Source organism: Pyricularia oryzae, chromosome 1 (assembly GCF_000002495.2).
Source record: "Pyricularia oryzae 70-15 chromosome 1, whole genome shotgun sequence".
Classification (NCBI taxonomy): Eukaryota; Fungi; Ascomycota; class Sordariomycetes; order Magnaporthales; family Pyriculariaceae; genus Pyricularia; species Pyricularia oryzae.
Genome location: NC_017844.1, coordinates 2,315,234 through 2,334,755, shown reverse-complemented (window position 1 = coordinate 2,334,755; position 19,522 = coordinate 2,315,234). Strand labels below are relative to the sequence as shown.

Here is a 19,522-nt window from a genome sequence, read left to right as displayed (position 1 = left end):
CGCGAGTAGTCCCATTCCTTGCACCCACAAGGCGCGGGAGAGTGCATACCTACCTTTTGGCGCGGCCAACCAGAAAGGATGGCCCTTGGCGACACCTCTCTATCTCTTGACCGCAAGATCGGGTAATTACTGGCGCATCCGTTCCAATCATCGCGTACGGAGTATGGCCACCTACTCAAAGAGCGCATCCATCTCCCAGCCCAACAAGACTGCAGAGCAGCACCTCGTGGTAACCTGTCATTGATATCAAAAGTGCCTCTTGTCCAGCTCGGGGCCGACCGTCAGTTACGGATCCATCCCGGTAAATTAAGTGCCCTCCTTCGGGAACCCAGCGGCGGGGACCCGGGACTATATGTCTTTATCTGGCGAGCAGAGGCACAGTGCAGTTGGATATGGTATGGACCGTAGGGATCAATCGGAAAGCGAAATGTACTTTTTAGAACAGACCTTGAGGGGCTTGCACTCCTCGTTCCGGGCCCGGCTGGGGGACATCCTTAACCTCTCAATACGATTCCTTACTTTATCATTCACAACCTCGCCTGCCAATCATTTGTAAGATACGATACCACGAATCTTGTCACAACATGGTATACGTCGACATGTTGTTCTTCTTCGGCCGCACCGGGCCATCGAACATATCGGAGGTATGAGACAGTTCGACAAGTCTATCGGCGGCCTGATTGTCGGTCTCCACCGATGCAAATCTTGTAGTCTCAGCTCGAATGATCGGCCTCTTGTTCGTTGAGACAACAGTGCCAGTCTCCTGTGAATCAAGTAATAACTAAAACAAAAAGGCAAGTTGAAACCATACCCTCGCCCGCTCTGTCCCGTCAAGGGTGATGCCGTCATCGGTTTGTGAACAAAGCGCGAGGGGGTTATGAGCCTGGCGAATAGCTGTATTGGAGATTAAGTCACAGTTACATTTGCTGTCATTGCTTTTGCCTGCGCGATAATATGCATCCCAAAGAAACGGGTTACATCTTCCAACTCGCGTGTGTTTCGTTGTAAGCAATCGGGATCGAAAAAATACACTCCTCATGTTCACTTCCTGGGAAAATCTCAAATCCAGTTGCCAAAAGAATTCTTGGCATGCACGCCCATTACGGGGTAGTTGACGGCTCATTCCGAAAGTATGAACAAAGAGACAATTCTAATCGTAGGTCTAACCATTACCAAGACGACCAAGACACTTGAATGGTTTGGATACCGTATCACGCTGTTTACCGCTTCTCATACGGATAGAGACATATTCCTACTCCATCCTTTGCAAATACTGATATCTGGGGTTGGGATTCTGCTAGTGCTATTGTTGACGATCGTTGAGATCATGTATATTTGCTTTTTTGACTAGGTAATCCTATTTCTCAATTTCAATTCTTGATATAGGCGTACAGTAGCCTATTGCTTCCAAGCCATTCATAGAACTAGGTAAGCAAACTCTGATGCCTGCCCCGAAAAGGTCACCTGGCAAGGTTTGTTGATATTATTGTGGCGTCTACCTTGTTGAGTCTATCCAGCGCTGAATGTGTTCCCCAGATATTGAAAAATAGTGGCCAGTTCTTTTTTCACCGGTCCTATTCCCTCGTCCAATCCCAATCCTGAATTTCAAGACCCAACCCCTTTTAGACTCATCGACAATCGCGGCTGCTCTTCACCCTATACTCCGTACTTACTTCATTACACGGTGGCTTGCTTCTCAGTCATAATCTTTTCGCGAGCAAAGTATCGTGCGGTTACAACCAAAAAAAACACAATACACGCCCTTGTCGAGACCCGATACCTGCGTGTATTTTGCAGTCAACACGTTCCGTGTAAATACTCTATAGTCTCGAGCTGTGTCGGGATGTATACAAGAAAATTGTAACCATGGAAACGACAGACCTCCGACTCCTAAACTCCAGCTTTACATGCCCAACTAGGGCGGTTTCTTCGGTGCAAACAGTGATCATGTCGTACAAAAAAAAAAGCGTGCGTATGCGAGTGACAGAAGAAAAAAGACCAAAATCATATGCCCCGGGCCTGGGGTAGTAGACCATCAGCTCCGCAATGCCTCTAGCCTGTTCCGCATCTGGTCCATCATGGCCTGCGTGTCTTCCTCCTCCTCCTCATCCTCCTGGGCCTTTGCGGGGATTGGTTCCTGGGACACCGGTGCCGTGGGCAGCTTGCCAGTGGTTTCGGTCTTGTCTTTTAATATCTCGCCCAGGACCTTGTCGACCTCGCCCTCTCCGGCCTCCTCCTCGTACTCTGCCAGGGCGTCCGCCTCGGGGAAGGACTCCTGCACCATCTCCTCGATGATGCCCGCCTTCATCAGCTCGACCGAAAGCTGCTGCATGGTGCCGGCCAGCTCGGGAAGACGGACCAGTGAGTTGACCTCGCGCATGACGCCAACCGAGGCGCGTATGCTGCCCTCGATCTTGCGCACTGCAAAGGCCTCGTTGACCTGCATCTGGACGCTCGAAAGCTGGGCCTTGGACGTGACGAGGCGGGCCGACGTCTTGCGGGCGCGGACGAGCTCGCGGGCAAACGCCCGCACCTCCTTCTGAGCCTGGGCAGCCTGGGCGGGGTTGCGAGCGGCGCGCTTGTCAGCGGCCACGATCAGGTTCTTGGTCTTTGTCTCGACCTGCTTGACCTGGGCGATGTCGCGGTCGAGCTTGCGGATGTTTTGGCGGATCATGGCGTTACATTTTCGCATCTGTGGTTTGGCTGTGGTGGTTAGTCTAACGGGAAGCTATACACAAGAAGGAGGGAGTGGGAGGTAATGATTGTGGTCGGGGTGGCGGGCAAGACCCCATCCCCTCTCAGACCATCCTCGGGTTGTTTTGTAGTGCTTCCATACCTGTGCCTGCGGATCCGGCTTCACAAACAGTGACTTGAGAGTCTCCATCGCGACTGCTCCACCGGCGGTGGAATGAACTCTAGATTGACCAGGTACGCGCAGTCTAAATAATGTCGCGTATATCCAGACCGCGCTGCTCGGAAGGTATTATTAGGTGATACGGAGGTCGGATAGCAAGGATCATTGCAGTGACGTCGGTTCTTGGGCGGACCGGACCAGCCAGGTTGCGGCGCGGCCTCTCGCAAGGTGGGCGGGAGGCGGGACTTGATTATGTAAGCCAAACCTGACTCCCTTGTATGGCGGGACAGGGGACCGGACCTTTTGACTCTTGGGTCGGGCGTCCCAATAATACCTGTACCGTGTCACCGATTATATGCTTCGTACTTCCGATAACCTAGGTACTTACAAAAACATGTCAATGCTGTCTTTTTTTCGAGAGAAGAAAAAGAGAAAACCCCCCAAATACACCGGAGCACAGGCACAATAATCAATAACCGTCAACAAAAACGGAGTGGAGATGCTGTTGCCTAGTCAATCTGCTTTATGCCACAACGCGTTGATCACTGCAACCAGATAGACAAGACACACCTTTGACGCAGTCAAATCATACCCAACATAGAGTATAACACAAGTCAGACTGACAAATAATCTCGTACAAAAACCCATAGGTACCTATTCTTTCTTTCCGCCATGTTCCTGGCGCAGAACACATCAGGTCTTGCTAGACCACCAACAGACAAGGCCGCGGAATGGACATGCCTAGATAGGACCGGCGGTGGCAAGGGCGAGGCACTTTGCAGCGTTAGAAGCATCGACGGCCCATCCTCTTACTGAAAATGTGGGAATCCGTTGCTGATAGCATGCAGTAACTCTGGGGCTTCAGGTCTGTGTCGAGAGTCGCACCAACAATTACGAATGCCGTACAGGCTAGTCACTTTGAAATAAGAGAGCGGCTTGTAACAAAGCTGGCGGGGGACCGACCAAGGTAGATTATCTTAGGATTCATAAAATTCCCGTTTCCAAAAAGATCTGAAATATTCTGGTTTATTTACATCAAGAAAAGACTACATGATAAAGTGTTCGTCCGTCCCCTGGTTACCTATACTTGTATCACTGTGCTTGTGGGCGGGTTGCGGAGCAGCAAATCGGTTGAAATGTACCTTAATTGACAGGACCTGTCAGGATTTGACAAGGCTTCAAATCCATCAACAAACTTTATTAAGGCTTTTAGATAGAGCATAGAGCATGTGCCTATCATTTGGGGGCCATAGTCTCAGGTTTTCACGAATTCGCTAAAATCGTGTCTTCGTATGTTTGCTCTGAGTGAGGCAGGCTGGATACTGCAGTGTACTAGAACTAGGTAGGTACCTTCCTTGCCTTGGTTTTCCTTTGTCTACTCTTCGACAAACTGTAGGTATGCCTACCTAGGTCCCCACATGCCAGAGTACCTCTTGGTATAGAGCATTCTGTAGAGCGGCTGTCCGCGTCTGTGATTGGGGTACGTACCCGTCATCGACCCCGCTCCTCAGCCCTGTGCTAGTCGAATCTTTTGGTTTCTTAGAGCTTCCACCACACCAGATTCTGGAGCAGGCAGCGGCCCGCCAACAGTAATAACAGCCTCACGGCCAATAAATCTCACCAAGTACCATTTTCTCCAGTCAATTGATCAATCCAATTTGACTTCTTCCCTTCGAGTAGACAACCCAAAGTCAACCCAAGTGATCTTGAGTTAACCACCACCCCATCCTAATCACCGGAACAAACCATTCAACAATCTGGTGAGTTCCACATTCCCTTCAATCTCTCTGCTGCAAGGAAATGTGGCGCGCTCTTGCGGCCGGCCCACTTGAGCTTTTCAAGCCTCACCACCTATCTCTTCGCTAGCGGGGGGTTTGTAGCTATAACAAGCCTTCGACTAACAGTTGAAGCAACGCAGATCCTTTGACAAAACCAACTCTACCCAACCCTACTCTCTTTGCCCTCAGCTCACACTCAAAATGTCGACCGATAAGTTGACTCCCGAGGGTAGGTTTCCCTGGACGAATTTCCGCGCGCGCAATCGGATTGTCACCTCGCCCGCCCCCGCCACAACGATTCCCGTCGCTCTGCTCAACTAACCAACACTTGACGAAAAATACAGTCCTCTGGGCCCAGCGTTCATCCAAGACCGAGGCCGAAAAGAACTATGTCTACTTGACCATCTCGGTCCCCGATGTACCGGCATCGAACCTCAAGCTCGATCTCAAGCCGACCGGGCTGACCTTCACCGGCCACTCAGACACCCTCAAGAGGACGTACCACCTCGAGCTTGAGTTCTACGACGAGATTGACCCGGCCGCTAGCGCCACGCACCACACCGCCAAGAACGTCGAGATGAAGCTGCGGAAGAAGGAGCTAAAGGAGGAGTACTGGCCCCGTCTGCTCAAGGACTCCAAGAAGGTCCATTTCCTCAAGACCGACTTTGACAAGTGGGTCGACGAGGACGAGCAGAACGAGGCGGCCGAGGAGGACTTTTCCAACTTTGGCGGCATGGGTAGGTTTAAATCTCAGAACTAACAGGCCGTGGATGCGACGACTGGCATGGCTGCGATTATCTCTGGTGACACGTTGCTTACTTTTTTTCCCCTCAGGTGGCATGCCAGGTATGCCCGGCATGGGCGGCGCAGGCGACTTTGGAGGCATCGACTTCTCCAAGCTTGGTGGCGGCGGTATGGGTATGCCCGGTGACGACGAGGAGATGGACGAGGAGGAGGAGGACGACGAGATGCCTGGTCTTGAGAACGCCGAGGAGGCCGACGCGGCGGCAGCCGGCAAGACGGAGGCCGCTGCCAAGCCTTGATTATACCCCGAAAACGCGGTCGATCCGTGAAACCCGGAGTTTAATCAAGAAGGAAGGCTAAACAAAAAAAAAATATAAACGATTCTGTAACGTGTTTTGAGAAAGGGCGCCTATGAACGACTGTAATGAGACATAGTTACGATGAATTGGTGAGGCAGACGAATACGATCGGATGCGGCTGATGTCATATTGTCATACCAAGATTCCGGCACTGTGTTTTTAATAGACGATACAAACCACTTCTTGCAGAGGCTCGCCCGTTCAGAAATCAAGCCGTATATGGATGGCAGGTTGGGTTGGCCTGCATGGCCATGAATCAAGCTTGAACTTGTGACCCAAAGAAGCAAAATAGCTACTGAGTGACATTTATTTCATGGGCCCTCTTTTTATATTCGAGCCCATGTCCCCTACCGTGCAAGACACCGATTTCTTGGCGGTTTGATAATCTCACAAGTATATCCGACGGTGCTCCGTACTTGGGCTGTGAATGTGTACACTACTCCCTGTTGAAATCTCGCCAAAAACAATGTCTTGAGGACCCTGTAGCTAAAGACCGTAACGGTTGGTTTCTTCGTTCATGTCCAAGGACTGGTTTTAGATGCTTTGGTTTGCCAGTGTTTCCTTGGGCAATGGACGCGTATGTGGCAACGTACAAGTCAAGGCCGTTTAACGGGACTCCGCCTCATTTGGGTATGACCGAGCGAGCATATATACATTTAGCTCTATGTGGAGATATGTAACTAGTTTAACAATGGCACAAACGCAGTTGTTCAACCTTTGGCTAATTAGCATTTATCGGAAAGGGTTAAAGAACTAAAATGCAGGGTGTTGATTACAATCTACAGAGGATATGCTTCCGACGAAGTAAGGTAATGAGATAAGGATGAGAGGGACGAAAACAGACACGATATATACATAGTAAACTAAGGATGCCAAAACATGGATCCCCTTCCTGGCCTAATAGGAGGTGGTGCGAAGATGCTTAGATGTTTTCGTAACTGACATTAAGATGAGGGAGGCCTCATGTCACCCGGGAGCGAAAGCCAAAGTGAGGTGGTATGGTTCCTAATTGGTTTATTTTTCGGTGGACAAACAGCCAAATATTAAGAATCATGTGTTTGCAGCGTAACATCATGATGAAAACAATGAGCATAGGCTGTGTGTACAGTTTATAGATGTGTACCGACGGACGAAAAGCATGGTTAGGATAGAGCCGTCATGTGGAGCGTCCGAGAGTGTCATATATTAGAGTGCCTGAGTGCCATCGCATCGAAATTTATTTGTACATTACGTCGCTGGTGTAAGAAAAAAAGAAGACAAAAAAAAAAGGAACCATTATGCAACCATGCAATGGAGCCAAGGGGCCAGATACCCCTTATAAAAAACCATCCTGTCCTGCGCGGCCGCCGAGAAAAAAAAACATGAGCTCCGTGACGAAATAAATCAAGTAAAAATATCTGCCGGATGCGAATGGTTTTCTCCTACTGGCTCTCGCCAAAATAAGAACCCCAAGTGACATGAGCCTTGGAGACCTTGTTTACAAGATGTCGTCCTCCATGGCAGCGTCGCCACCATTGGTGGCTGCGGGAGCAGCCCCGTTAGGTGCTGCCTCTGTGTTGGTCTCGCCTCCCTGGAAGTAGTCAGCCATCTCAGAGTCAAGCTCCTCGGCTGTCTTCTTCGCCGGGCGTGCGTTGCGACCCTTTCGTGGGGCGGCCTTCTTGGCACCCTTCGCGCCGTTGGCCTGAGCACCAGCACCAGCGCCCTTGCCAGCAGTGGCACCTCGTTTGTCGGTTGCAGCAGACTTGGGCTGCGCCTTGTTTTGCGTGACCCGCTGACTCAAGGTCTTCGGGGCGGGAATCTGGTCGGCAGACGCGACAACAACTTCCACCTATTTGAAATTGTGAGTTAATATTCTCAAGTAGAAAAATGTAGCCTGGGGTCGGCTTACCTTGACGGGCTTGTTGTCAATAAGAAGACCGTTCAGCTCCGCAAAAGCTTTGCTGGCACCGTCGGCATGGGCAAAAGTAACCGTGGCGATACCACGGCTAACTCCACCGGGTCCGTATGAGATCTCGACCCTCTTCACGGGTCCAACGGATTGACCGAAGTATTCCTACAATGTTGGGGTTAGCTTCCGAGAGAGTTAAGATGCGCGTTGGCGATCGCTTCCGAATCCTTCTCGGGGACGGAGTGGTGTGGCAGGTAGTCGTATCAAAAGCGCGTGGTCCGGCCCGATAAAGAGCAAGCAGTGCAGTGAGCCTTGGCCTGAGCACAGATTGCAAAACATTCCAGTCTTGCCATCTTTTCCCAGCCCAGCAAATCTCAATACCCAAATCCCAAGAGCACAAGTAGAGCTCCTAGTCGTAGATAAGATCAAGATAACAGCGCCCCTGACCATTTCTTCCAAAGGCCCCCATCCAACATGCATATGCATCTTGATTTGTTCTGCCGACTGCTCATTCTCGTGTCGAAGATGCCTAGAACCTTCCAGGAACTTGACCGACAAAGACCATTCCAATGAAATGACTGGAAGGAACATATTGTTCCCGCTCACTGCCACTGCTTGCCTGCACTTGAAACGCAATTACAATTCTGCGGCCTGCCGGCTGGTCGCCGGCAGGTTCATGCAGGTGCATGACAGAGTCCATGACAACCGATTGCGATTTGACAGTCTTTCCGCTAGCTGCTTGCGCGACCAAACTAGTATGGGAGCTTGCCAGGCTGCCTCAAACTGAGTGGTTCTGAATGCGCAGAGCACGGAAGCTCCACTTCCTCATCTGCAGTGACGTGACCACCGTTTGCAGATTTGAACAGAGGGAGCACACGCGTACAAGACGTTGAAGACTTGTGGGGATACCGAGCGACAAAGACGAGGATTCGTTCGAGGGATACGCTCAAGAGCCGCCGAGGAAAAAAGCGATAAAGGTGTCCACGAAAGGCGCAAGGTCTCATGACCTCATCGGTAACATACCTTGATTTGCGCTTCGGACACGTCCTTAGGCTATATTGAATGCTTCGTTAGCTTGTTATCTCGAGTTTCATACCGATATGATAGTCAAGATAAACATACCATGTTGCTGACAACAACCTTGCTGGTTCCGGGAGCTCCAGAGGCCTTGGCAGGCGCCGGCTTCTGGACGGCGCTGCGGGCAGCCCTGGGGTTCTTGTGGATGCCACCGACTGGGGCAGCGGGAGCCGGGCGGCCAGTCGAGCGACGGGCAGCACCGCCGCGGCGACCGGCAGTGCGGCGTTGAGACGAGACGATCTCGTCGAGAGACTTGTCAAGCTTTCCGGCAGACATTGTGTATGGGAGTGGCGGATGTTAAGTTGACTGAAAAGTGAGATATCTAACTTTGCAATCGAGCGACGCAAGCTTGTCGGTGGGGACGCGATATGGCAGGTCGCGAGGGTAAAACGTGGTCGAAATGGCGTGGAATGTACTTAATTAGGTTGATACCAACTGAAAAGTTGGCTGTGGCAGAGAATTGTGAGGCTTGAGAGAAAAAAAAGTCTGTTGACAGTCGCTTTGACAGGACGATTCGGGATCGGCCTTGACTCGGTCGCGATGTTAATGCAGACCGGACGACGTGAACAAAAGTCTCGCTGGCTGGCGATAGATAATGCAATGCGTACGAAGTTGGATGTAGCGTTGCGGAGAAGAAGAAAATAGATAATAAAACAGGGTCTCCTTGTGATGGTCGTTTCGGTGGTTGAATGGGCGATGGCTGATGAATGAGGACGAAAAACCAGAGACTGAGAAAAGGAGGAACGAGAAGGTTATCGAACAGGCGACTGACCCACGTTTTCAGGAAGGGGGCGGCGCGACTTCCTGAATACGGCCTGGACCTGCAAGTTGGCTAGCGCGCAGTCGCGGCTGTGCTCTCGGCCAATCAGTGGCAAGCAACTCATGACTCAGTGACCCACATAATAGACGGGTCTGGCTTGCAGGGACAGAAGCCGCAGCCTCTACTGTACCTATTTACAGTACTTCGCCTGATGGACAGCATACCGGTAGAATAGGTGGGCCCGGTGCCTGACATGGATGGGATCGATTGCAGGCAACATGCACCTACTGTAGGCAGCAAATGCGCCTATTCTACAGCAAAGCAAGCAGCCATTTGCGAACATCAGCACCTATTTTAAACGACAATGTTTAGGTCGAAGCTTGATATACCATAATACTCCAAATGCCGCTCTTGAAACTGGATATGCTGTTGGCTTGCATCAATCCTAAACTTATTGCATGCTAAAAGCCATAGTCCCTAAATGTTTTGCCACTGCACATGAAATTAACATCGCCTTATAGAAGCTGCGGCCATGCATATACGCCATGGCTTTGGCAATATCTGTCCCCTTGGCCGACCTTCACGACGCGCATCCTTCCGATCGACAGCCAGCAAGGTTTATCAGGCGGTGGTAAAACAAAGTGTTCCAAACGGCCATGCAGTTGAAGTGGTCAAAAGTAATTGTGGTAATTGTACAGAGGCTGTTTTCTTTCCTTGCGCAGCAGCCAAGTTTGTGCCGCTCTGTTGTCGCTTCAACATTCCTTGGAACACAAACCCCACTCGTTGCTCTCATAGTGTCTTCATGATTCCCGGAAAGCCATAGTCCCGGCCATAGCTGTCCGTTATCCTCCAACCATCCTCCCCATACTCCCGCCCTCACTTCAGTGCTGCTGCTTGCTTGCCTGCCGTCGCCGGTGTCCTTTGTGCTTTCTCCGCTGCCTCATCGGTTGTGTTGACCTCAACAAAATGGTATATGACGATGAGAATCATGGCCGCTGAGCCCAGAAATACGGCCAGCTTGTAGAGTTCGTCGTCGGAGATCATGGTGGCGGGTCAATGTTCGGCACAGCGAGGGAAGTGAGTGGTAGACGTGGCTAGATGGCTTCTGTGTAGTCGACGCTGTCGGTTGACTAAAGAGAATTAGCCGTTGCTGTCAGCCGGTTTCCATTATTCACGTCTTGTAGTGTCGCGGATTGACCTGGAAGTCCACATACCCAGTGTAATCTTGGAGGTTTTCGACTTGTCAGGAGTTGCGCCGGGCGCCGCGTTGCTTGCCTTTCCGCTTTACGATTGCCGACAACTGTCGCGCGTCCCCAGCTTCATGCCACTTTACAAGCTACTGAGCTCCACCCAATGGGGACTCACTGACGTATTTACACGTGACTGCCGATAAGCCCCACACATGATAAAGTTGAATTGCCTCTGAAGCTGACCTGGGCTGACATTCTGTTGACAAAACAGGCACCTCGATACTGACTACCGGAGCAATAACCGCACTCTGCCTCATTACAACATGGCAGGCGGCTCGCGCTCTCGATCGCCTCGTCGTGACGGCCGATCGGAGGATGCCGATGCCCGCCGAGATCACGATAGAGCAGGCGACCGAGATCGACGCGGCGCCGACCGGGATGGTGATCGCGACCGAAACCGTGACCGCGATCGACGTGACAGAGACCGAAACCGAGACCGAGATAGTGACAGAGACAGGGGTAGAGACAGGCCCCGCCAGCCACGGGGTACGGGCGGCTTTCGATGGAAAGACAAGCGGTCCGACAACAACCTAGGCGAGGAAGACAACCGTCGCGGCGGAGCTTTGGAACGCGGCTACCGGAACCGGTCGCCACGTCGAGATCGCGATCGAGACCGCGACCGTCAAGGGAGAGACGGTCGGGAGGACCGCAGGGACAATTCAAGGAGAGACCAAGACCGCAGCAGCAGGCCGTCAGCGTCATCCTCGGCGGCCCCTACAGCTCCTGCACCCTCCGGGGCCGGCGAGGAGATGATTGTTGTTCACATCAACGACCGTCTCGGTACCAAGGCGGCCATCCCATGCTTCGCATCCGACAAAGTTCGCGAGTTCAAAATCATGGTTGCTGCCCGCATCGGACGCGAGCCACATGAGATCTTGCTCAAGCGGCAGGGCGAGAGGCCGTTCAAAGATCAGTTATCGCTTGAGGACTATGGCGTGAGCAACGGTGTGCAGCTTGACTTGGAGGTCGACACTGGTGACTGAAGAGCCTTTGTTTTACCAGCTGCTGGCAACGATGAGGTTGCATGCGTGCCGCATAGCTTGGAAGCGTGTGGACTTTGGTGTTTACCCAGCTACCCTTCTGGATGTCCGATTGTTTCCGGCAACGAAATATTGCCCAGGAATGGCCTGGACCGGCGCTCATTCGGTCTTGCAGGTGTTTTACGATCAGTGTGTCATGATGCTGCTTGGAGCAGAGTACGGACTCGGGACGGCGAGAAGCAGCGTCCCTTATAGTCCCTACGGTATCAATTGCAGGCTTTTCCAAATTCAATGGGACAAGGTATCACTTCGTCACACGGCGAACTCTTTTACAGGAAATTATGGCTAATAACGAGTGAATTTAGACAGTGCAGTCCAACAGAGTGGACCATACTGTCTGAAGTTTAAGACGCCGTGTAAATATTAGAAAGGAAAAACCCGGAAACCCAACCCCCAAGTGACCACCACAAAAAAAAAGCATTACAAAATACACTCTAAACCATTCCTCATCATGTCGTACATGTTATCTGTTCAGCAGGACAAGCGCAATCGAAATCACGGCCTGCCATTGCCGCCCTTGGAAGACCGAGATCCGTCCTTCTTGTCTGACGCAGATCCATCATTCATGGTGCACTCGATCTCGTGAATGGTAACCTTCTTGCCGTCGGCCATCATCTGGGGGTTGCCGGCTCCGAATTGCCCGACCTCGTCTCCATTGGTATCGAAAGCTTTGCAGCGGATGGAGTCCGGGTCGTCGATGCCCCTGATGGCAACAACGCCGCACCCTATGACGTTGGGCTGGCGGGCGGGGTCGTCGAACGTCTTCTTGCCAGGGATGTTGATGATGGTGTTTGACGTTGCGGTGTACTCGTCGATCTGGAATTGGATTGTGCCCCCGGGTTGCTCGTCACGTCCTCCCAGAACGATCTGGGGTGCCGCGGCTGCGAGCGAGATGAGGAGAGAGAAAAGGAGTGTAGAGAATTGCATTTTTTTTTTTTGGGTGTATTTTTTTTTCTTTTTTTTTTGTGATTTTATTAGGGTGGGTGGGTTCCACGGTAGACGAAAAGTCTGGGTAGAAAGAGAAATGTAAAGTTTGTTGTAAAGGACTTCTTGTTGGCTTTTTATTTGTCCCTGGCTCGGCAATATTTAGCTTTGTTCTTTTTTAAGGCGTTGTCTATTTTCCTCCCTGCTTTGATACTAACAAAATGCGAAACCGCTGACTCGGGGAGGTCATCTTCGGCTGATCCTTATATGCACCTCTACGACGCATGTTCACCACCCAGATGTGAAAGGAGTTTGCTACAATGGTCAACAACAGTCATCATTCCTCCGTAGATACCCCCAGCCTCTCGGGGTACATGTGATCCGTAGAGGCTTCCATTGTGGCCATCTCGTAGCTGAGCCTCGATTCTCACCAACAAAAGAAAGGAGGGGCCATTTTTATTCAAAGCATGGGTCCGCATCCTAAGCACTAACAATGGCCGGAATAAGTAGTCAATGACCGTATCCGTTTAACATGCTGCGCGACTGGGAAAACTGCGGGGACTATTTGTGTCTGATAAGGCACAAGCGAGCTAAACAAAGGAAAATCTCTTTGCGAAACAACGACTGCCAAGATGGAAACACAGGGTAAACCTCAAGCGCAGGTTTAGGCGCCCGACCCGTTTGTGTGGTGTGACTGCGCGGCTGTGTTGGGGGGCTTCTCCTCGTTGTTTTTGACCCTGTTGAGTCTACAAATAGGAGCACAAGGTTTGGAGAACGGGCACCTGTGGAAGCGGATTACTTGCTTACTTTGATTGGTGTGGCTGAGCTCTTCGGCTGGCCAAGATGCCGCTGGCCATGAACGGAAATTCTTGGCCTTGAGCCCTGTTAAATTTATTTAATTTGTATTGAACATGAGCAAATCGACATGTTTACGAAGTACGATGGCAGCAGACACAAAGGTGGCTAAACAATTAATTACTTGTTTCTTCGGAGTGAGGGTTAAACGTTATACGAATCTTGTCACTACGGTATGAAGATGACTTCACTCGGGCAGGGTAGCTCTTTGCAATTGACCCCTGGACCTGTGTGCTCATGTTAACATGTTTCCTTGACCTTACTAAGGTTGCCTATTGGTCCAGCGAACAATTCCAGGAAGCCATGCTTCATGTTAGTTGGTAATCATACATAACATGTCATAGTACACATGAACCAATCTATAATTTGCAACTAATTTGCAATAAAGGCACAAATGATAGATCGTCATTTGAGACAATAAATAAAAATTGCAACAGGGAATGATCTGAAAGTAAACAGCATACAGTTTCGCTTATACCCGTTCGGTCACGCGAGTGGCAGGCCATTAATAGCTTCTCATGAATGCCCAAAAGTGCTCTGCGGTTTGATCTGCCAAGAGCCCGTGACGGCATCCCAATAAGGCAGCCCAATGACACAGGGTCGACGGCTTTAGCGAGCACCCTATTACTAGCCGAGCAATATTATGCTTCGCCAGTCTCCGTGTTAGCAGTTCCTGATCAGTCAATGATGAAACGTGTACATGCGCATCCCCTTCCCCTCATAGTAGTCAATGCACGACTAATGAGGTCCGTTTAAGCTTTACATAGCACCTGGAAATCCAGCGAGCGTACGAGTCTTACTGAGAGGGGGTGAAAGCCAGCACCTTATCATGAAGGAGCCCAACCGGACATGCGCCCCCGGATCCGCGAATCTTAAGTAGTATATTCAACCCTAAATCCGGACATTTGTCATGAGCATGTTGCCTTGACTTGACCCTCCGCCTCCCCAATTCCCACTCACCAAGAAATAATCAAATCCTTCTTTGAGCGAGTAACAAGTGTAACAACAGCCTATAAAAATAACCATGGCCCGGACGTCAGGGATTCCAGCTGCGCTGGTGTGCTTCATCGCCGCCCTCTCCGTGGCGACGGGGCAGCAGATCGGGACGGAGATCCCGGAGATCCACCCGGAACTGCCGACGCAGTTTTGCACCCGGAAGGATGGCTGCGTCGTCCGTAAGACCAAGATTGTCGCCGACGTCATGTTCCGCCCGATGCACGTCAAGGACAACGTCTCCATGCCCTGCACAGCCGCCTTTGGCACCGCGCTGTGTCCCGACGCGGCCACGTGCACGCGCAACTGCGTCCTCGAGGGCGTCGATTATGACAGTCTGGGAGTGGCCACCAAGGGGAACGCCTTGAAGCTGGTGAGTTTTGTTGTGATGCGGCCTTGCTCCGTCCCAGGTGAAGACATGAGGAAGACAGACAAATCTTTTTTTTTTCATTTTTTTTTCATGTTTTGCTCATGACTGGACCTTTGGGCTGCTCATAGAACCAATACCTCTTCAACGGCGCAGAGTACAAGAAGGTTGCGCCCCGCGTGTATCTCTTGGGTGAGGATGATCGTAACTATGAGCTCATGAAACTCGTCAACATGGAGCTGGCTTTCGACGTCGACGTTTCTCAGCTGGGCTGCGGTATGAACGGCGCGCTGTACTTCTCCGAGATGGATGTCTCCGGGTCCCGGAGTGACTTGAACCCTGCAGGCGCCGCTTACGGCACGGGGGAATGCGATGCGCAATGCTTCCAGGATCAGAATTTCACAGTACGTGTGTCATGTTTCACCTTGATGACAAGCATTTCTGGTGAATTCGTCACGTTTTTCACTAACACAGCATCTCTCTCAAGAATGGGGTGGCGAACCTAGAACACCCCCCGCCGGGGGCATGTTGCAATGAGATGGACATCTGGGAGGTACGTCTGCGCATGAAGATACAATCTAGCATCTCAACCGATCCTCGCTGACCTGGTCGTCCTGTCAGGCTAACCGCATGGCAACGGCCTTGACGCCGCACACATGTAGCAAGCCATCTTCCTTCAGGTGCACCGGTGAAGAGTGCGGCAAAGGCAAGGCCGGCGTCTGCGACAAGTCGGGCTGCCAGATAAACCCGTACAAGCTCGGCGACAAGAAGTTCTACGGCCCGGGCGGCACCATCGACACGAACAAGCGCTTCACCGTACTCACGCAGTTCGTGCACGAGCACCCGGAAGCGGGCATCGACATCTCGCGCGCCGGGCCGCTAAAGGAGATCCGCCGCAAATACATCCAGGACGGCCGTGTCATCGAGGACGTCCACACCAGCAACGCCTCCTTCAGCCCCCTGAAGGGGATGGATCAGAGGTTCTGCGATACCTACGGTTCCGAGGCGTACACTCGCCTCGGTGGCATTGTCGGCACGGGACAGTCAATGGCACGGGGCATGGTGCTCATCTTCAGCATCTGGAACTCGGAAGGCGACTTCATGAAGTGGCTCGACGCTGGGGATAGAGGCCCCTGTGGTCCGACAGATGGCGACCCCAAAAAGATCAAGCAGGAGACCCCGAATGTTTCGGTGACCTATTCCAATATCAAATGGGGAGAGCTTGGAACCGTCTTAGGCCATGATGCATCCCCAGGTGCGAAGGGTGATGAAGCCAAGGCAAGGTTGGCTGCTAATTCTGGTGGAGCTACGGCCCCAGCCGTCACTGGTGGCTCAGTACTCGGCCTGGCGATCGTCCTGCTTGCCCTTGTACACCTCTTCTAAGCATGTACGGGGCGATTGCCACCATATGTTGGCATCCGCTTCTTCATTAATCTGAGGGAACGGGCGGCTTATTATCAACTGCTGGGAATACAAGAGAATGTGGGTTCATGGTTGCAGTGAAGTGTCAACTCGTATTGTTTTTCGCCGAAACAAAGTACGTTTCCTTCGCAGCAGAACTACAACTTGTAGTCAATGATAGGGTAAGCGTGTGCGGCACAAGCACCCCATCTAGACGGTTGTGTTACTACCTCAACCAGGGCTACTACTATGACGGGAAACCGCAAAATCTCACCACTGTCGCTCACGGCTTCCATCCACCGGTCCTTGTGCGGAACAACCCTGATGGGTCTACGTCACGGCTGACCTTAGCAGCAAGCTCGCGCTTCTCGGGCCGCAGACGGCTAAAGTAGTCTTGACCACGGTAAACATCGTTGGCGAACAAGGGGCGAAAAGCATCAGGAGTGGTGCCGTCAGCGACGAAACCGTCCACGAGCTTCTTCATGCCAGCCGTCATGTCCATGGTGGCGCGGTGGACCAGATCATCGTCCCAAGCGAACAGGTAGGACAGATCGTACTCGTAGATCAGGCGGTTGACATCGTCGTCCATGTCAATCAGATCACCGCCACGCGCGCGGGCAGCAGCAGCCATGGCTTTCGGCACCGACTGGATGGCCATGGATGACGTGAGGCCAAAGGCGCCCTTGTATTCGCGGGAAGTGGCGGCCCAGTGGTCGTAATAAGCACGCATCACCTTGGCGGAGTCCTGGGCGTTGTCAGGCAGGATGGCTGTCTCTGTGGCAACCTTGTAGCGGGTTCCGCGGAGAACGATGGCAGAGTTGCCAGCCAAAAGGTCACCAAAGTTCTGGGTTTTACAGGTGTTGAGCAACGGCCTCAGAGCCAGGAAGTCGTCGAAGACGCCGGCGGGAACGGTAGGGCCATCGTAAAAGAAGAAGACCACCCAGAGCTCGATCAGGCCTGACAGGACGAGCTGCACCGTAGGGATGATGCCGGCCTTGGGGTGGTCAGGGAATTCGTTGGTGAACTTTGCAATGGCAGCCATCATCTTGTCGGCCTTGTCATCACCACCGGTGAAAGCCATGAGGCCACCCCAGACCTGGCCGATCGGGATGGCTTCCATGATGTACGCAGTCACCAGGCCAAAATTATTGGTGCCGCCCTTGACAGCTGCGAAAAGATTGGCGTGCTCCGTCTTGGATGCGGTGACGATAGTTCCGTTGGCAAGAACAATCTCCACACCGGTGAGTGAGTTGACTCCCCAGCCATAGCGTGGGCTGTGGAATGAGAAACCCCCTGGTGGGAAGAGTTAGCATAATTCCCTTCAGTACCATGTTCCTCTGTTAACAGTGCGGACATCAGACAAAACTCACCCCCAGACATGTAGCCACCCACACCAACCTCACCAACCCTAGCACCAGCAACAGTGACGTTAAAGGGGTCCAGCTGCTTCTGCACCTCCGTCCACCGGTTGCCGGTTGCGACACGGACGAAGCCCTTGTCGGCATCGTAGCGAACACCGGTGAGGCGACGAGTGGAGATCAGAGGGCCGTCCTTGACACTGTTGAACCCATCGTTTGCGCTGAGTCCGCCGGATTTTATAGCGAACGTTTCGTTGTTGCCATCGATGCTCAGGGCGCGAATGGCCTGGCTGGCCTCTTCAGCCGAGGTCGGGTACACAATGCACGAGGGCTTAAGGTCGGCAGATGCCTTGGACCAGTACTCGTCCAGTTCGGCCGAGTAGGGTGCCTTGGGAATGGCGAAGCGGTCCGTCTCGACCAGGACCTTAGTGTTGGCCTTGAGGTAGTCACAAGTCTGCGAAACAGCAGCGACCGCCTGAGCAAGGAGCGTCAGGCTCAGGGCTGAGGAGACGAACATACTGCAGATTTGCCGATTTCCAACCTGAAATCAAACGAGCGACTGGGTTGGGTTAGTTGAGGGGAAGGTGAGGTCGGAGAAATAAAGTGACAATGTAACCATGCACAAACGACATCGTCCTGTTCTTATGGGCGACGAGCCCTACGAACTGTGGATCCGATGAGGATGAGATGGGACATTTCTCCATTGTGTTCGGTCAATGCCTAACTGAGGAGTGCATCGTATCATGACATTGTATTTCCTCAAAGCTTTTTCGCCCAAGGCAATGTGACAGCAGGCGGGCCAAGTCCACCGATTCTGGGGTTTCGTGGCCGCCGTCACCCCAGGTTTTCGGGGCTTCGAACCCATTCTCGACAAACGTAATGGAACGGCAGCCCTAAATCTTGGTGCTTGGCGCATTCAATATTTCGTAATGGCAAATCCAGAAAAGAGGGGATTGACTAGGCACTGCGTCAAGCATTTCGAGTTCCTGGTTAGGGGCAAGCAAGCAAGGCAGGGAGACGCTTGGTTGCTTGACGTCTTGAAGCGAATTGTGGATGGCAGGCAATTTCGCAAATTACGGGTGCGCGAATTGATACGTGCTGCCGTAGTACGGTGGCATGCCCGTTGCGCCCGTTGCGCCCGTTCTCCCTGGGCACCTTCTCCTCACAACGGGCTTTGCTTTCATCGGAATCAGGCAAACAGACGGAAGGCGCCATGCTCGATCGGAAGTCTGAACTAGTACTTTATAGCAAACTGCTTTTCAAACTCGGTGAGAGTGTATACCAAAGCGAGCGGATGGAGACTGCTGAGAGCTCAACTAAGAGTTCGTTCGCCTTGCAAACTCTACAGTAGTAAGCCTAGAATAGTACAGGGAATGGATAAACAAAGGCCCAAGGCGAGCGGTATTTTTGGCAACCCTCGTTCTTGTTGACAGCAAGTGAAATTCGATGCAAACCCAAAGCCCAATCTGTGGCTTATACGAGCTAGACTCCTTTTCGTTGTGGATTTCCCAGAATCTTGGGGGCGAACAGCCATACAAAGGGGTCATGCAGTTCAGCATCAGGGTAATAACCGATGAAATTGCCTGACCCTTTGGCTGACTCGGATCAGAGACAAGGGGTTTGAGCCTTTTGATTCTCTGTGCAACTTGACCTACCCTGCATGCCGCGATTGCACATCCCTGTGAAGGGGAACTGTGTTTTTCTTCGTTTTCTACATCTTGTACGCGTCCGTCCCCAGAGCCGGGCCGAGGTAAAGGCCATCAGCAGCGAATGTTGCAACGCTGCGAGTCATGAATAATCGCAGTCACTCTAACCCGCGGGATAACCAAGACTTTTTGAACAGTGCAGTTCGTACCGGTATTTAGGCAATTTAG

General features: G+C 52.0%; 7 protein-coding genes across 7 annotated transcripts; 2 read left to right on the top strand and 5 right to left on the bottom strand.

Annotated features, from left to right (window-relative positions):
* Positions 1–1,463: 1,463 nt before the first annotated feature.
* MGG_06670 (charged multivesicular body protein 3) lies at positions 1,464–3,050 on the bottom strand. The gene is made up of 2 exons (XM_003709327.1): positions 2,837–3,050; positions 1,464–2,692 (listed from the first exon to the last, which is right to left on the bottom strand). The coding sequence occupies exons 1-2, from the start codon at positions 2,882–2,884 to the stop codon at positions 2,036–2,038; spliced, it is 705 nt and encodes a 234-aa protein (XP_003709375.1). The 5' UTR covers positions 2,885–3,050; the 3' UTR covers positions 1,464–2,035.
* Positions 3,051–4,404: 1,354 nt separating this feature from the next.
* Positions 4,405–5,914, top strand: MGG_06669 (uncharacterized protein). The gene is made up of 4 exons (XM_003709326.1): positions 4,405–4,614; positions 4,773–4,861; positions 4,977–5,369; positions 5,467–5,914. Exons 2-4 carry the CDS (start codon positions 4,834–4,836, stop codon positions 5,673–5,675), a joined length of 630 nt encoding a protein of 209 aa, XP_003709374.1. The 5' UTR covers positions 4,405–4,614; positions 4,773–4,833; the 3' UTR covers positions 5,676–5,914.
* A 978-nt stretch (positions 5,915–6,892) lies between these two features.
* Positions 6,893–9,450, bottom strand: MGG_06668 (uncharacterized protein). The gene is made up of 4 exons (XM_003709325.1): positions 8,746–9,450; positions 8,647–8,676; positions 7,624–7,788; positions 6,893–7,563 (listed from the first exon to the last, which is right to left on the bottom strand). Exons 1-4 carry the CDS (start codon positions 8,974–8,976, stop codon positions 7,213–7,215), a joined length of 777 nt encoding a protein of 258 aa, XP_003709373.1. The 5' UTR covers positions 8,977–9,450; the 3' UTR covers positions 6,893–7,212.
* An 886-nt stretch (positions 9,451–10,336) lies between these two features.
* MGG_06667 (uncharacterized protein) lies at positions 10,337–10,504 on the bottom strand (the record flags this gene model as incomplete). Its single annotated transcript, XM_003709324.1, has 1 exon — positions 10,337–10,504. One exon carries the CDS (start codon positions 10,502–10,504, stop codon positions 10,337–10,339), a length of 168 nt encoding a protein of 55 aa, XP_003709372.1.
* Positions 10,505–10,916: 412 nt separating this feature from the next.
* MGG_06666 (uncharacterized protein) lies at positions 10,917–12,726 on the top strand. The gene has a single exon (XM_003709323.1). The coding sequence runs from the start codon at positions 10,974–10,976 to the stop codon at positions 11,691–11,693; it is 720 nt and encodes a 239-aa protein (XP_003709371.1). The 5' UTR covers positions 10,917–10,973; the 3' UTR covers positions 11,694–12,726.
* Positions 12,727–13,338: 612 nt separating this feature from the next.
* MGG_16151 (uncharacterized protein) lies at positions 13,339–13,768 on the bottom strand (the record flags this gene model as incomplete). Its single annotated transcript, XM_003709322.1, has 2 exons — positions 13,339–13,556; positions 13,654–13,768. 2 exons carry the CDS (start codon positions 13,766–13,768, stop codon positions 13,339–13,341), a joined length of 333 nt encoding a protein of 110 aa, XP_003709370.1.
* Positions 13,769–13,959: 191 nt separating this feature from the next.
* On the bottom strand, positions 13,960–19,463 carry MGG_06662 (FAD binding domain-containing protein). The gene is made up of 2 exons (XM_003709321.1): positions 17,661–19,463; positions 13,960–17,583 (listed from the first exon to the last, which is right to left on the bottom strand). Exons 1-2 carry the CDS (start codon positions 18,163–18,165, stop codon positions 16,574–16,576), a joined length of 1,515 nt encoding a protein of 504 aa, XP_003709369.1. The 5' UTR covers positions 18,166–19,463; the 3' UTR covers positions 13,960–16,573.
* Between the last annotated feature and the right edge of the window lie 59 nt (positions 19,464–19,522).